Source organism: Uloborus diversus, chromosome 9, assembly GCF_026930045.1.
Source record: "Uloborus diversus isolate 005 chromosome 9, Udiv.v.3.1, whole genome shotgun sequence".
NCBI lineage: Eukaryota > Metazoa > Arthropoda > Arachnida > Araneae > Uloboridae > Uloborus > Uloborus diversus.
Genome location: NC_072739.1, coordinates 102,898,552 through 102,916,675, shown reverse-complemented (window position 1 = coordinate 102,916,675; position 18,124 = coordinate 102,898,552). Strand labels below are relative to the sequence as shown.

The following is an 18,124-nucleotide window of genomic DNA, read 5'->3' as shown; positions in this document are numbered from 1 at the left end:
TCCAACGGACATAAGATCCGACGGACAAAAGGTTCCAAACCCCTATACAATATTCATGCAAAAGAGTAGAAGCGCTAGAAGTAAGCAAGCAGGTTGCCGGACGATTTACATCATGTCGCTTTCGGGGATTCTTTCTGGAATGCTAAAAAATAAACTGAACCAATAGTATTCACATTTGCCGTCTGCTTGGCCCCAATTTGTTCTTGTCAAAGCCAAACATGTGATTTGCGCCGCCAAATGGCGCATTTCTTTTGTTTGCATGTAGTTAAGGCAGGGCCTGATTACCACACAGGTCGGCTAGGTCTGGGCCCGGGGCCCCATCTTCCTAAGGGGCCCTTAAATTACTTAAAGAATTATATATAGCATTACAACTATATGAAAAATGCATGTATTTTTTAAAATAATAATCAAAAATTATGACTTGTTGATTGTAAAAACTTCCTTTTTACAATCAACTTTTATTGATTATTTTGGAGAATTTTTATTGATTCTGCCGGTAACGAATTTACCTATCACAATTATAAGGGGCCGCGAACGGATTCATAAATACACATGATAAATCACATAATTCTGAGATAGACAAAGAGTATCTCAAAAAGGCAATTAAATGGGCCCCAAACCTGTAAATCAACCACTGCATTCCTCTGTAGACGGAGCCCGATCATCATGACAATGAACATGGGGCACATTTCTACTTCAGGGCTCCCCTAGGGTCCGACTAAGATTTTTGAAGACACCGGGCACGAAATTCATTACGTGCCCCTCTCCCCCACCCCCATTCCCACTTGTTTTATATGTTGAAGCAATAAAATATTTCCATACTTGCGTTTATCCACAACCATACTAAATTTGGTGATACCTCATATCGCAATATAATATATACATTTAAAAAGTAGAAAAGATATAGTAATATACTATAAATATATAAAATGTGGTTAAACTTTGTCCGTTGCAGTAAACCGTAAATACCAAAATTATCTATGTCATAAACTTTTAATAGTAAATACAGACTAAATTTGAAGAGGTTTTCTGATTTGCAAAGAGATCACTTTTTTAACGGGAATTTTTATCAACAAATAAATTTTTTTCTTGTTTTGGCATTTGCAAAACTCAATGATATCATTGTACTCTAGATTCTGAGTGAAATCCTAATTTATTTTAAATTATAATGACAAATTAAGGGGATTTTGGGTCCCCTGAAATTTAAGAGGAGGGGCCTGTGCCCCACATGTCCCTGCGGTAATCAGGCTCTGTCTATAGAATCTTCAGGGGGCCTCCAGATTATTGTGGGCATAGGGCGGCCTCACTTTCAGTTTTTCGGACAATGAGTTACGGCGCCTATACAGCGGCTCTACGTCTAGTCCATCTCTTACGCTGTGCATAAAACACTTTTATGGTGCAAAAAAAAACTTGAATTTCTGAAAATACATAGTCATTTGATATTTTAGAAAAACTCCTACTCAATGACAAATTGTTTCAACTGACCTTTAGACCTTTTATGGAATTTCCTTCGAACGAAGTGCCAATGTGTTGTACTGTAGCGATCGAAGAATATCTGCTGGCGATGGAGTCAATATATGAACTTATCTGAAAACGAAGCATGTGTAAATGTTACAAAAGAATTGCAAAACAAAAATGTTACTGCATTTAGATGAATACTGATTATATAAATCAATAACTCACTATTATTGTTGGAAAAATTTGTGTCTAATAAACAGTACAGTTTTGAGTGATAAAATTATTTATGTAATTGAAGAAAAAAATGACGTCTTCAGCTTCCGTTAGGCAAAAGCGAAACGAGAAGAAAGTTTATGGTGGATTTGCAGCTATTGCAACAGCGACAAAATCGTAAAGATCCTTTTAGCGCTAGATATAGGTTTAACATAATTTAATTATTTAACACGGCCTTGGATTGTAAGAGACTGTTGCAATAAACGTAATTTGCGCCGTTACAATGGTTGTGGATCCATCATTACTCTCATGCATCATACTACACCAATTCACAAATTTTCAACAGATAAATCTAATCGCTCTGGTAATATTAAATTATGAACATTGCTGTCCATTTTTTATAAATCCAATACAAAGCAATTTTTTTATTCTGGCACCCGAAAAGTTGTAAAAGGAAGCCTTAAAATAAAACAAAAAGAGGTATGTCCTGTTAAATGATCTATAATTCTTAATAAGGAGCCCTCCACAAACGATGTCCCGCTTTGATGGGGGGAGGGAGGGTTCCGGAAAATTTTGACAGTTTGTAACAAGGGAAACAAGCATGGACAAATCCAGAAAATTTTCATGGGTGGGGCGATTGGTTTTATTACAAACCCTTGTTTACACAAGTTGATCACAACTGTCTCGGACTCGATTTCAAATTTTATCCCTCCCCTAATAAAATCGAAGGTCGTTTTGAATTTCAATATCAGAAAATTCTGGGGAAGGGCCCTAAAATCTCCTATCTTCCTAACGTCGTCGAAGATCTACACAAATAAATAAATAAAAAATAAATAAATATACGTTTCTAGAACTTTCATCTTGAAAAACTGCCGGTAGCGAATTGTGAACTCAATTAGCCTCCTCTAAAGTCATCACAGCTGGCTTACGATTGTGTTTTGAGGACTTCAAAGCAAAACTCTTCCAAGGAAGAGCCCACAAACCTCTCTCCCCAAACAAACTTGAACATCGTCTAAAATTGAGTTCTTGTAACTTCATTTTCAAAAAATTGCCAGAGGAAAATCCTCAAACCTCACCCCTTCCCCTTGTACTACTGATGATGGCATAGTATCGTTTTCAAGACTTCAATTTTTTAAAATGTCCAGCGAAAGGCTGCTGAACCTCTCCTTCCTTGACATCACTAAAAATAGTTCAAAATAGCGTTTTTGGAACCCCAATTTCGAAAAAGTCCCAGAAAGGACTTCCGAGTACCATTTCTTCACCTAAGGTCAAAGATGACCCTCAAGTTTGATTTTCAGACTTTAATTATGAAACATTTCTGGGGAGAGGTCCAACTTTCTCTTCAACTTTAGTGAAAATCGTATAAAACTGCGTTCTTTGAACTTCAATGTTGAAAAACTGTCGGTGATGACTTACTCAAGAGAGGAGTGATCACCCACAACGATCTTCTCTTGTAGCCGCTCCTGGGAGAAAAGGGGTAACAAGAAGTGTGAAATCACGCATATCCTCATATATATAATAGCCAATGATCTAGTAACTCCTGACGTCATCAATAATGAAACTCGCGCCACTTCATGTTAATTTGATAATATTTTTTGGTAATGTATGACATGTCGGGGAAATCTTTATTGTGACAAGGCTGAACTAGATCCGTTTGGCAAGACTGGCATTTTAGGAGAGTAAAGAAACGAAAAAGTGATCAACCATGAACGCTATCTCCTGGAGCTAAGGGTTAATCCACTGGGGTTAAGATTAAAATTTCAACAACCAAAATATCTCCAAACAGGCATATGCTTCGTTCAAATGTAGAAGAGTAGAAGCAAGTTTCACTTGTCATACCTTGACGGCGACTTTCTTGTTTTTAAATAACATGTTGCTTATGTAGTATGGCCTGACTAGTGACAAAGGCAGGGGAGGGGAAAAGCGAAGTGTGACGTTGTATCATAAGGGAGTGAGGGGGGGGGGGTTCAAATATAATGAGAGTTCAATGGGGAGAAGTACCTACGATAGGTCCTGTTGTTAGGTCGATGTAGTCAAGTTCTAAATGCATGGACATGAAAAAAAAACCGCTTTAGTTGTACATATACAAACTGTTTCAGAATTATAGAAATGTGAAAAATCAATTTCATGGAGTAATCATAGAGAAAAGTTGAATAGTTTTACAGCATCGTAGGTGTGGTAGACGTCCAGTTGAAAGTTCTCTTGCCTTCCAGCCAAGGCACTGTCTGGAGGGTTTTCTTCTTTCTCTTCATCGATCCATCTGCAAAATGATTTTATTTGACATCACGAATTTACAACGAATTTACAACTGCAGAATTCATTTTTTCTATTCTTATTTCGTACATAAGGGAAAGCAGGGCTACACTGTAAAAAAATTCCGAAGCGTTGCTGATTATTTCTGTGGAACGTTTCGGGATTTCAGTTTTTTAACCTATTTCCAGTGAGAATTAAAGTATTTTTGTCAAAAAGTTACCTGAATTATTACAAGTTGCACGAATTCAGACTTCTCACTGTTGTGAAAAATATTTGCTTCAGCTTGAAATCGACCCACCCAAACTGACTAAGCTCTTGAGAAGAGCGGATACTTCTGTATTTTCCAACTTTGCAAGAATTGCAGGCAAATGAGACACGTGCAATCCTGGCCTACCTTTGTCCATGATTATAGTAATGCTTTAGGAGCGTTCTAGATAAATCAGGAAGGCTCTAAGCTATTACTTAAAACATACTTAAGTTTCCTCTGAAGGCTCCAGAAACAGGATGGCTTCAACCGGGGAGATTTCTGTATTATTTGGAAAGCTTCCAGGAAAATTTCAGGAAGATTACTGACTCTCAGCGGAACATGTTCCTGTTTTTTCGTAAGTTGAGTTACTGGCGAAAATTGGGCACATTAGCTGCGCATTACTTTCCAGGAACGTTTCTGAATTGTTTTTGCAGTATAGTTGTAACATTCAAAGATAAAATGAACCACGGGAGGGAGACTAGCTTTTCTCACGCTTGATGACAGATTTCTATCTTGTGGATTCGCCACCGGTGCAAGAAGTTCTTAAAATTAAGCAAAGATGGTGTACATCAAAACGTTGATTTCGTCTTCGTTAGTGATTTTTCTGGTGAATTGTACATGTCATTAAACCATCGGAAGTATTTCAATGCATTCTGTACATCGTAAAAAATCCCACACTTCAAGCAAGTGATATAATACTTAGCAGTTCTTCACAGCTTTGTTATGCCATTTACTCAGAATATGACATCAAATGGTGCCATATGGAGCAAGTTGTTACTGTTGTGCTTGGGCAATTTGTTAATGTAACAACTGTTCGGGAAAACTGAGGCAGTTCCGAAAATTGGCGAAGGAAAGCTGATTCATTAACGGAAATCTATGGCGAATGCTATTTTAGCAAATTCAACAGCAAAAAAAAAAAAAAAAGTCTTAAAATTAAAACATGAGAAACGCCATTGAAGAAAAATCGGGCAATTCCTAAAATAATAATCTTAAAAAAATGTCTTGAACCCACAGTACTGCCTTCTACGTCTAGAAAATAGTCAGACTGTAAAATCAATTCCGAAACGTTACTGAAAAATAATGGGCAGCTAATACGCCCAACTTCTGGCAATAATATATCTCACAAAATGCAGGATCACTTTCCTAACTACAAGTCAGTAACCTTCCTGAAGAATTTAAAAACCATCTCGGTTAAAACTAGTCACGTCTCCGAAACCTTCAGAGACAGCTTGGTGCCCTTTCGATTAACCAAGGAGGCACAAAGAAACATTTGTGGCTGACCCCAAAGACTTGTTTGCTGTTACAGGGAATTTTGTCTTTATTATCGGACAGGGCCGTTAAACTTAAAAAATATCTTCAGTATATCTTTACACTGGTAGATAAATTTTTTTTCACAAGTGTAAGAAGTCTGCATTTGTGCAACTTGTGCAACTAAGGAAACTTTTTGACAAAGGAAATTGATGAAAAGCCGCAAAATCCTGAAACGTTCCATGGAAATAATCGGTGACGCTTTGGAAACTTTACAGGGCAATGTTTTTTAATAATTCGAACAAAAGGCGCGTTCATTCATGCACGTTAGAAGTAATAATTATCAAATGTAAAATCCCTTTAGACACTTTCTTACAGCTATTTAAGTATGGTAAAGATAGATAATTGTACTTTCAAAAGTGTATTTGCGTTTGAGATATAAAAATGCACAAAAACTGCAAAGCGTATTCACAAAAAATTGTATACATTAATGAAAAAAAAAAAAGATTTCAAACTACGGAAAAACCAAACGATACTCGAATTCCGCATTTTAACTGTTGCTAAAAACAATGAAAAAGATTAGTGATTTGAGTAAATTTTCTTAACTGAAGTTAAGAAACTAATTCCGAGGTTGAACTTAAGCATTGTAGATTACGCTTTAACCTGGTGACTTGACTTGAATTATATGCTTGCTCAATTTCAGCCTGGAATTAAATTTGTTAAATTTATTAACAAAACTAACTTTATAATTATTATTATTATTCATTTTTTTTGGCAATAATTAAAAAACAACAACGTCACTTCCGTTATTACAAAAAGTATACGGATCAGAATTTCAAAGCCCACACATAAAAAGTTTCACTTCAAAAAACAAAAAAATGTCCTCCACTTACTTCTGGAGGTTGTCTGTGACTACGTAGAGATCTATGCCTTGCGATCTGAGTTCGTTCTCCAAGCTGCTCGCCAATGCCGGCGAAACTCGGACGTTCACTTTTTGATACAGCTCGTTAGGCTCATTCCAGACATCCACCTGAAAAAAGTATTCAAGGTATAACAAAAGATGCTCAAAAGAAGATTAAGTCTGATAGCTGAAATCACTACAGTGTTTCTTTCAGACCTTTTGCTCCGGAGGGGGGAGGGCTTTGATAGTTTGGGGGGGGGGGCAAGGGCGTATTTAAGGGGGCGGGACACTTTAAGAGTTCGGAGGGGGTCAAGAAAGTATTCAAGTAGTGGGACACGCACCCCCCTCCCCCACCCTAGAAATAAATTCAAAATTACCAATTCTGAATAATTTTATAAAATCAATTTGTAAAGTTACCTTTATATTTTGGCTTGCACGTCACTCCTAAAATAAATCCCTGTATGCGTCTACGCGCGGGACAATATGCGTTTTAAAAAACACTCCTGGTTCATGATATCGTTTCCATAAACATGTAACACATCAAAAGCCTGACAGTACTGCAATATTATGAAAAACAGAAAATTTTATTGGAAAATACAATATATATATATATATATATATATATATATATATATATATAAAAATAGTGTTAAAATTTTTAGCAACAGATGGCGCTGTAAGCATCATAATTTAATAGTGGTTGACAACAAATGACATATAAATCATAAAATATTACCTAAGGTGAAAACTATACGTTAAAACACCGTACTACTTAGCGTGCACGAGGGTACAGGTGTGATACTGTTAGTTAAGTAAACCCATCCAACACGGCAAGGTCATATCACATCGGATGGGAAAAGTCGATTTTTAATTGTCCTGAGGCCGAAAATCGCATAAAAAGCATCAGTAAATTTCAAATCGGTCTTTAATTTTCGTGAGACTGGCGCAAAAGATGTTCAGTATGATGTACCCCGTTTTCTGTAACAAGCTGAAATCGAGAAACAGCATGTTCCAAAACTGACTGAAGTGTTTCCGGTTCACGTTTAGAATGTGCTGCGCGATGCATGCCTTCAGCTCAGCAAAGTTTGCAATCGGAGCACTGAACACAGCAGCTTTCAGATAGCCCCATATCCAGAAGTCACACGGGTTAAGATCAGGTGATCGGGACGGCCAGATCTTTCATTGACACAGTCATAGTGAACTTCTCAGATGCGAAATGAGGAAAAAAAAACGTGTATTTGGCGTTTTTATAACAACTTCAATGAGTCGTGCGCATGATAGGTGTTTTGATTTATATATTCTGACACTTACAGCCAGGGGTGATTGTGAGTTTATCAAAAAATACCTGAAAGTTTCAAAGCGAGAACGGGGTGGGGGGGGGGGTAATCTTTGGCTCCTATTATTTAAGTGCACCTTTGCCATAATATTAAATAGTTGTGAGTCAAAATATTGTGTGTACATTTGATTAAATTTTTAATGGATTACAAAGTTACTTTTGAGCTGGTGTTATACAAATTATCTTGACATTTGTCCATCTTAGGGGATAGGTGTCCATCTTAAGGCTCTTGCAGGTATATTTGATGAGCATTATATAATTTTTAAAAAATGTGGAGGTAGGGAGATAAAAGCATAACAAAAAAAAAAGAAAAAACATAATTCCGGTATTTTCGGACATAAAAATACCGGAAATACGTCCGAAAGTACCGGAAATTCGGTAAAATACCGGAACACAATCACCCCTGTAACTTACAGCGGCATCTATTGCTAAAAATTCCAACTATTTATTTTTCTTCTGCTATACGTTTTCCCCCTTCTTCGATAATATTCCGTTCAAATTTGAGGTCATTCTGACCAGTGGTTTTATTTTTACAGCGTTTTGAAAGTGGAACCTTAAAAAAAATCACCATATATATATATATATATATATATATATATATATATTGAAAACATTTTTAACCATTAAAATGTACACAAAATCACTCCAAGCGAGAAAAATATTGTCAAGTTTCATATTGACGGTCCTCCGTCACACTGCAAATGCATAAGAAACTTTTAAATTTATAAAACACTCAACGATATCGTGTAATAAAAATTATTTAAAACTAAGCACATTTACAGAAACAAATAAATATTCGTTAAATTACTCCTTCTGAAGTCAAATTTTGTTTCATTAAATTGTCTTAATTGAAAATAACATGCAACAAAATAAAAATTGCAAATAATGATGAACAATAACTCTTACTAAGTTTCACATTAAAAAAAGACAAGGAAAATGATTAGAGCCCGGAATATGTGCACTAAAAATCATGAAAAAAAATGTATGCATATATACGCACTAAAAATACTTAAAATATTCACTAAGCACTAAAAACTATGTGCTAAAGTAAGAAATGAAGAAAAATCTCGTGAAAAACGCAGCAATATGCATTTTAAAAAAATTGCGTTTTTTTGCATTTATATGCATTAAACGTCAAAAGGGACCAAATTAGTGATTATATATGCACATATGCAAAAGGCGGTTTGGTAATATGTGCAAAAAAAAAAAAAAAAACTAATTAAATAAATGAATAAAACTGAAGTTAAAAAAAACATTAAGCATTTTTAAAAATTGAAATATTTTTATTTTTCGAATTGAAAAAATGGGCAATACTAAATTTGAACATAAGTTAGTAATTTTCAAATAAGCACACACGAGAAAGAGTTCAAGGAGTTATTTCTTTTACCTAAAATTTAAGAAAATGTTTTGAGGGTAATGAAATGGGAACTTACATTATTCAATTTAGAATTTCGATTGCATCGTACAGAGAGGCGTATGTAAGGACTACTTATTATTAAGTAGATAGGTATTTTTGTTAAAAAAAACATGTTATGAATGGAAATTTATTGTTTTTTAAACAACTTCATTGAAATTAGTTTTGATAAAAGTGTCGAGCTAAGAAAACTTGGAGAATGATTTCTGGACACCCTTGTCAATAAAATATTGAAGTTCATTCTTTTATACAATTTTTAAAGCGAGCAGTACAATATTATCGCGAGTGATCATTGTAAATAAATTTTTAAACTAAAAAAATTAAAAAGAAGTATTAAAAAACAAAAACTTCCCTCAAAATAATTTGTTTTTGACTCTGATTTCAAAGATGATCGCTAAGCGCGAGTAAAAACTTCTGTAGGGAGACTTAAACAAGTTCACGCAGTAGAGGGTTTCAAGTTCCAGAATGATTTTGAAATAAATCTGCGTAGATTTTCAAATATTTTCTAATTGGTTTAAAATCTAGTCGGCCTGAAAACTGTGAGATGACATAAAAGGAGGGGGGGGGGGGGGTGTAGCAAAAGATGCCGAAATTTGTTCGTTGCTTGTTGATGACACCATGTCATTTGTCATATACAAGAGAAACGAACATAACATAGGCATTATAGGTATTTCCATTACAGCCCGCCAACGATAACTCACAACCCACTATCCTTCCCCCCCCCCCCCCCTCCATACAACGATTCCTAATCCAGGAAACTTTTGATCTCCTACGAGAGGTACAGTCATAGAAAAAAAAAACGAAACACTTTTAATTATTCGGTCATTATACATGCTAGAAAGGAAAAAAAAGGTGTTATCCGACTTGGTTTAAAGTCTTCTTTAAAACTACGTAGGTAAAACTTTGAAAAGGGACCATATACAAAGCAAAATGAGCACCAACTCTTGATTTTCAAATAGGAAGTTCTCTTTTTTTTTTCCGTAATTCGATACTTTTTTCGCCGATAATGTTGCGCCAAAAAGCGATTTACGGCCGAAAACTTCTTTTTTTTTTAAAGTTAAAATATTTACTGATTTTTGTCTATCTGGATTAACCTAAGAAAGACGGATGGGATTTGGCTGGTCCATCGTATAGATCGTTGTTTAATAAATCGAATAATGGCGAATGAAAAGTAATGGAACTCTTTGCCTTTTCTAATTCGAACCTATTGGATTGCTTATATAATCATTCAGCAAATTAGCCTCATAGAAATGTAAATATCCAACCTTATACATAGAATCATGATATGAATACGTTTGATAAATGTATTGCACCTATGTTACAAGTTTCTTTTGGAATGAATAGAAAGTCTTTTGATGTAAAATGAAATTGTGCGTTTTTAATTTTGCAGAACATCGGCAGAAGTTTGGGCCATCGAACACAAAAATATAAAAAATACACCGCACAACGCAGCATTAAATAGATTGAAGACTCGAGCGAAGCAAGGTTTATTTATTCCGTGAAAATTTGCTCTAAATACATAAAATGAACGAAGTATCAATCCTAAAAACAAAACAGAAACAGGAGAATATAGATACCCGTTAATGAGCAAACCGTTCATACTCGAACTTTATTTTGGAAAAATTTGGTTATTCGAATTAACACAGTGGACAAACACAGTAATTGTTCTAGCAGCTTTTTTGTAATCAAAAAAAGAGAATTTGCTTCAAATCCAAATTTGATCCGAAATATCATAATGCGTGGTATTATTTAAAAAAAAAAAAAAAAAAAAAAAAAAAAAAACATAACACAATCGGCGGTTTTAGTTAAACATGTAATGGCTCTTAAAATCAATTTAGAAAAGTAATTTCCCAATGTTGTTTCTAGCAACGAGATTCGAGATGGTCCAACCTGTAATTAATAAAGACAAAAGTTATTTTAGCTTAAACCAAGATGAACCGAAATCAGACGTCTTGTCATTTCTACGATTTCGTAACTTCGCACTTGCAAACAAAGCTTAACATTATTTGATTTTGTTTTGCGCACTAGATATTTGCAAACGAACATTTATAGTATCGTGCATTAGGCTGGCGCACCTAGAGCAATACTACACGCAGCAAACCCGACGCGCAGGATATTCTATTCAGATGATAAAATTTCGTCCGTGCTGTGGATTTGGCAGACTGGATTCGGAACTGAGCGTGCAGGATGCAGAAATCACCTCATTGAAGCTGAGAGTGCGAATAAACTGGTAGGTAAAGTAAATTTATGTGCTGTATGTTTACGGAATATCACTGGTGAGATAAAGTTTCTTCATCCACCAGTTTTTAGGCACTCTCAACTTCAATGACATGATACCTGTTTCATTGGCTGGGCGTACCTAGTTTAGGGCTGTGTGTTTTATGAAAAGGACAGCAGCCATCGAATGGAATACCCAAATCGCAATTATTTCGCGGTGAAGTCGCGGGCCGCATTCAGTCCGCGAAGCTGGTTCATGTAGCTCGTTGTTTGCTTATAGAGTAAGATCAGAAAGTTGAATTAGCTCCAGTGTCATCAAGTTGGAACCGAATATTCAGATATTGGATTCTGAAAAACATGCATTTATAATAAGATAAGCATATAGTAGTTGATAACAATAGTATATTTTAACTTTGTTTCTTTGTCGATAGTTTTCCATGTTATTCAAAAAAGAAAATAATTTGAAATTTTATCTTTGTCTTGCGAGAATGATTTTAATGTGAAATGCACGGACAATGATCGAGAAAGTAAATAGAAAAATAGTATTTAAATTATTATTAAGAATAGACAAAAATTCAACTTAATCCAACACCGAAATAAATGTTTTGTTAAATTTTTGACGAAGTCGAAAAAAAAAAAAAAAAGTTCGTAATTAGCCACAACTACTACTTTTGTGCAGAATATGGCTCAAAGCAAGCGGACCACTACTGCGACTGACATTTCCTCTCCTAGGTCTTAACACACTGAAAATTATTCAAACACTTTACAAAATTAATAATAATAATAATAATAATAATAGTAATATTTCCTAAAAACCATTACACTTCTCTAAGAGCAAATATTACCTATTGACACATCTGGATACTGTTAAAGGCGAAACTTCACACTGTTCGCTATTTTTCGAGTGTTTTTTCCGATTTAGACGAGGCAATACTTTTTCCTTTTAGCAAATTATTACCGGGAAGAGCCATTGTCTATAGCAACATGAATAGCAAGACAATGAGGTTTTATTGCGTGTTTCTGTGAAAAAGTTGTGCATGTTAATTTTTTTTTCCGAGTAATTGTTTTATAAAAGGCAATGGCTAAATGCAGAAAAAAAAAAAAAAAAAAAAAAAAAAACAGAAGTATTTTAAGTGTAGCTTTTAATTTTAAAAGTTCTATAAAAATATTCTTTTATTAGATTATGAAGCAGTGTTTCGCATTATTTACATATTGACGTTTGAACGATATCCACAAAAAACTGACGGTTGCAATATTGTGTTGTTCTTCTGCAGAGACAGCGAATAAATTTATGCATTTAAAAAATTCATAGACCTAACTCTAATGTAGAAAAACCACGTTATAATTGGTTTGCTTATTTTGTTGAACTTTTTTTCTTCTTTTTTTTACGTAGAAACCAACTTTCATAATTTCTGTTTTAAAAAAGTATACGGTCCCATAAAGTGGGAAAAAAATGAATTTTTAAGCATAGCGTGAGAACTACTAAATATTTTGAGCTCAAATTTTGAATTTCCTCATAAAAACTCTTCTAAATTGTTTTTCTGTTAAAATTTAATATGGTTTCAGATCATATTTTTTGCAAAAAATATTAAAATAATTCATAAAAAAAACTAAAATTACATTTTAGGTGTTGTAAATGATGTTTTTATTATTGGGTCGATTCATATTTTGATTAAAAAAAACAATATTTGCTGTGCCTGATCTAGTTTTTGTGTTATGAGTAAAAATATCAAAATACGTTTTAACATTACGAGAGGAATTTTTCAAAACTCGATTCTGAAGTAACGGCTGAATCGAATTAAACAAAACTTTGTATACAGAGTTAAAAAAAGATGCTGATTACAAATATGTGATAAAAAATGGGGGTTCTCATTGAAAAATTTGAAGTTGATGCTCGTTTTAATATGAAGACGACCCCTTAACAACAATTTTTAACATAATTATGTAGAACTTTTTATTCCTGAAACAATAACACCTTACATGTGTCTCTAGTGTCAATAGTCTTTGAATACGATCGAGTGTTTCGTTTTTTTTTTCTTTCTATGACTGTACCATAATTACGAACACGATAGGAACACGAACCTCACCATTGTACTGTGTGAGTTAACAAGATAGATAATAGATAACATAGTTCCAACCACCCCATCTTTATCGCAACAACAATAATAACGAACAACAAACGAACGAGGGTAATAAAAGGAGGGAAGCATATCTTTCTCTTTAATTAATTGCACGTATTTTTCTAGGGGAAAAAAATGTGCTTTTAGCACCCAGTTTTTTGCCAGCGAGGGACCGAGGGACGTTCCATCGACAGTGACAAAATGGAAGCCTACAGAGGCCGATGTCCTCCTCTCCCCCCCTCAGATCTTAGATAATTAACAAAATGATCTAAGCCTCGAATAATAAAGTTCCGAATTTTCTATAATTTCATTTTTTTTTTAAATTTGAATCTTTACATAATAAAACAAGTGCAATCAAAATTTTTATCCCGGGGAGGGGGATGCCTGAAGGAAACACTGAATCACTACCCTAATTAATGGCTAATTACAGCGTTTATGAACCTTTTTTGACCTGCGGACCGGCAAGAGCTGTTTAAAAAAGCTTCAGGACCGGCAGTGGTTTTTTTCTTCTTCTTTTCTTTTCCTCCCCTTTCTTTTTTTTTTTTCTTTTTCGTTTTTGCTTAAAAGAAGAAAAAAAAGCTGTCTACTCATGGATCATTACACACTTAATAAGCATTCCTGAAAAATCATAAAAATCTACAAAAAATAATCACAAAATTCACGTTGAAGATGTAGTATAGGATTATTATGATGGAATTTTCTTTCTTTCTTTCTTTTTTTTTTTTTTTGCAATGGAATTTCTTTTGCGTGAACGAACAAAATCTGAGCCGAACCGGTCATACTATCTTACGGACCGGTACGCATGTACACAACCTTTACTCAGCTAGGGATCTTGTAATAGTTTTGGGACTCCTGATTGGCCAGCCGATGCAAATGCGTCAGCAATGCTTTTCTCCCTTCCAACCGATATGAATGAATTTCGTTCTTCCGAAAATCCGAATTTTTCGTTTGAACGTTTTTAATCCCCCTTTCCTTTTGGAATGATGTCTGGAAGATATTTTTTAAAAAGAAGCAATAATAAGAGCATGCAAAACAAGCTGTAAATGAAATGGGTGACGTTTCTACGTGTTGACCAATCAGCAATCTCCCAAATTTTTATATGGTGTGCAGCAAAGTGAAGGTTGTTCCTATGCGACCGGTTGAGAATCGCTGGTCTAGAAGGAAATCAGTTCCCATGCCACCTTTAGTTACACTACTGGCTGCAATTGTTTATTAAAACATTTACATCAAACTAATAGTTCAAACAGAATTTACCTTTGGGGGGGGGGGGGCTTGTTATAAGGTACAGTTTTAGGATTGGCAAATTGCGTTAAAACCAAGGATTCAGGCGCGGAGGGGGGGGGGGGGAGGTTGCCAGCAAAATCACCTCCGCTCTTCCCTTCATCGAATGTACATTGTCCCGAGCTGAGTCTGCAGATTGTGCAATACCAATGAAAAGGTGGATGCAGTACATCATTGAATCATTTTGCTGCAGTAATTGCTACATCGTTTTGAGAGACATAGAGAAGCTAGACCCAACTCGTATTTATAGTCTATACTATATTATAGACTAGTGGTTAGACCAAACTTGGTTCCTGCTAGCCATAATGAAGGCATTTCATTTTTTATGGTCGGCGGTAAATGTTTTGTCCAACACTCAAGCACTTTTTTTTTTTCTAAAATGTGATTAACTTTTTAAAAATACGGAAATGCGGGAAAAAGGTATTGTTTGAAAGCTTTTCATAGCATTAATTTAAAGGAAATCACTAGTTTATCTACAGTAATTCAATCAATAAACAAATCAATATTTCGATAGCTTTACCAACAGTAAAGATTTTCTTAGTCTGCTTTTGCGTGCAGACGTTTGGTGACTGTCAACAATGACCAGTTTCAAAGCGTTACACTGCTGTATCATGCAATTTTTTGAAAGTAAAAATGAGACCAATTTGTGTCAATATTAAAACCACTAAGGAGTGGTGCCTTTTATTAGGCAGACATTTTCAAGAGATTGAATGACATCAATTTGCAGCCTCAACAAGCTTGACTTGAACGGTTAAAAAGGAATTTTTTTAATGAAGTTTATAACTGGACGATAAAACCTATCACCGCAACTATTCAAGACGATGATACAGCTTATTGAAGACGACGACAGCTTTTGTCGATGGGTGGAAATAAAATTCCACTACAACATAGAGACAAAAGTGGGTGGTTGGTGCAAAAAGGATCGCTGCTGTATACTTTCTTGTTTTTTATTTTTGTGTGAATACGCGGCTGTGCTGCTGAAAGATAAATATACAGCTGTGCTACTGAAACGATGAATATGCAGCTGTGCTGCAGAAATACTTACCTCGGGATTTTCCATTAACTGCCGTAGCAACTTCAGTTCTTCATCATCGCTAGCAAATAATCCGAGAAGTTTATGCCTGAAAAATATCCGTGAAAATCTTACTTTATGTTTATAAAATTTCGAATAGTTCTAAAGGATTCAATCAACAATACATATCAGTCAAGAAGATGATGAACCAAAAAGTTTATGTTTTGTAATTGACAGTTTCGCCAACCTGTCATTTAAAGTAACAGGGTTCTGAAATGTGCTCCGAATGTGCACTAAAATGTGGTCCGAATGAGCTCTGTTAAAAGAACAGGGTTCTGAAACGTGCTCCGAGTCTGTTCCGAATGAGCTCTGATAAAAGAACAGGGTACTGAAATAATTTCCGAGTTTGTTCCGAATGTGTCCCGTTCAGGATATACAAACTGGGGAGTAGATTTGAGAACAGAATTGGGGGCACATTTGAGAATAGATTGAGAACACATCTGGGCACACTTGTGAAATCAAAGCTTTCTCTAATAACCAGTCATTAAAATCTCTTAATATGATAACTCTAGAAATGTTATTGCGATGAACCGTGGTCGGAACGGTGCCGCGATCATCGTCAAAAGGAATGGCGTTCCTTAGTCGAAGACCGTCTATCGCCGCGTGGCGGTCGACAGCTGCCGCGCTAGATTGCTGTAAACTATCAGCAAAAACTGCTGTTATGATCAATGGAGTATTCCAGAAGTGCTGCAAAAAATATTACAAAAAGTGTACTATAAATTGCTCTAACATAGACGGACATGTGTCAGTTTTCAAAAAGTACTCTCAAATCCTTTGCCAAAAGTGTTGAAAAGCGTCCTGAACCAAAGAACCGTTCTCAGAAACGTTAACTGTTCCGAATTGTGTGCTTCATGTTCAGAATGTTCTAAAAAAAGGGGACAAGTGTTCTTGTTCCAAAAAGTGTTTGAAGATTTGCATGCAGTGTAGGTATGACAGATACTATGAGTGACATTTGGGATGGAAGGGGACGGTTACGAGTCAAAAACTTCATTGTTGCTATCAATTATCTTTTAAATGTCAATAATACACTTAAAAGTGAGTGCTATTAATTTTTCTCCCCGGGGGAAAGTGATGAATAAAAAACTCAGCTGTTGTTGTTTATTAATTAACTAGAAAATCACCCGCCAAATTATGACGGGTGAAAATTGCTGCTACATTTGAACGACGCAATTGCCCGTTTGGTGATAATTTGATAGTTGAAATTTTAACCCTAACTCCTGCGGGTGAACCCTAAACTCCTGTAGATAGCGTTCATTGCTGACCACTTTTTCGTTTCTTCATTCTCCTAAAATGACAGTCTTGCCAGTAAAACAGTTAAGTTACCGGATCCATTTCAGCCTTGTCAAAATAAATCATTTCCCTGCATGTCAAACATTACCGAAGAAAATATCAAATTATCATGCTATGGCACGAGTTTCGTTGTTGGTGGCGTCAGGAGAGTTACTCGATCAGTGAATTCGCTTTTATATATGTATGAGGATTTAATTTTTAAGGGTCAGTAGAACAAGAGTGCCACTTGGGAATGGCAGTGAGCCAAGAAACTAAGTTGTTGTTTCTAGTTATTTTTTAAGTGCCATTAAGACATTTAAAAATGAGTACTATGAGTGTTACTCGTGGGAGGGGAAGAATCAAATAAAAAAACTCAGCAGTTGTTATTATTTTTTTAAAGTGTCAGTAGGGCAAAAGTATCGCTTGGGAATGGCAGTAAGTCAAGAAACGCAGTTGTTGCTTCTAATAATTTTTTAAGTGTCGGTAAGAAATTCAAAGATGAGTGCTACTTGAAGGGGGAGGGGGGGGTGCGAAGAATAAAAAACTTTCTGTTTTAGTTAATTATTTTTTGAGCATCAAAGAGACAAGAGTGGCACTTTGGAGTTAGTATCGGCAAAAGTATTCAAAAAGAACACAGTTGTTATTAATTATTTTTTAAGTGAGGATGATGGGGGGTGAGCCAAAAAAAAAAAAAAACTCAATTGGTATTTAAAAATATTTATTTAAATTGTCAGGAAGAAAAATGCCATGAGTACCACTTCTGTTAAAGCCCATGGTGTAATATGAAGTCAAAAAGAGGAAGCTGCGATCGCCACCAAATGCTAATCATAAAGTGAAGTGTTTATGCATCATTAATATGCATGGGAGTTTGCCTTATGTAGTGTTTGAGTGTGGGCGTCAGCAAGAGATGTCCGATCTCCAAGTGAATAGAGTTTTTTCAAGTGTTACAGTTCACTTTGTGATTATTTGAGTTTTGTGTGTTTAATGTGAAAATCCACGAAACAACTTCAAGGTTGAAAAAGTATGTCATTTAGAATTCACGGCAAAACAAACATAAAAAAACCCCCTTTGATTATGGTTATTAATTATTCTTTG

General features: G+C 35.2%; 1 protein-coding gene across 1 annotated transcript in view; it reads right to left on the bottom strand.

The window, feature by feature from the left end:
- LOC129230655 (carboxypeptidase B-like) overlaps positions 1-18,124 on the bottom strand; it is a 38,100-nt gene that overhangs the window by 16,127 nt on the left and 3,849 nt on the right. The window contains exons 3-6 of the mRNA XM_054865071.1: positions 15,734-15,809; positions 6,313-6,449; positions 3,835-3,931; positions 1,486-1,587 (exon numbers count right to left, since the gene is read on the bottom strand). Of these exons, the coding sequence (XP_054721046.1) occupies positions 1,486-1,587; positions 3,835-3,931; positions 6,313-6,449; positions 15,734-15,809 (412 nt within the window). The remainder of the gene's footprint in view (positions 1-1,485; positions 1,588-3,834; positions 3,932-6,312; positions 6,450-15,733; positions 15,810-18,124) is intronic.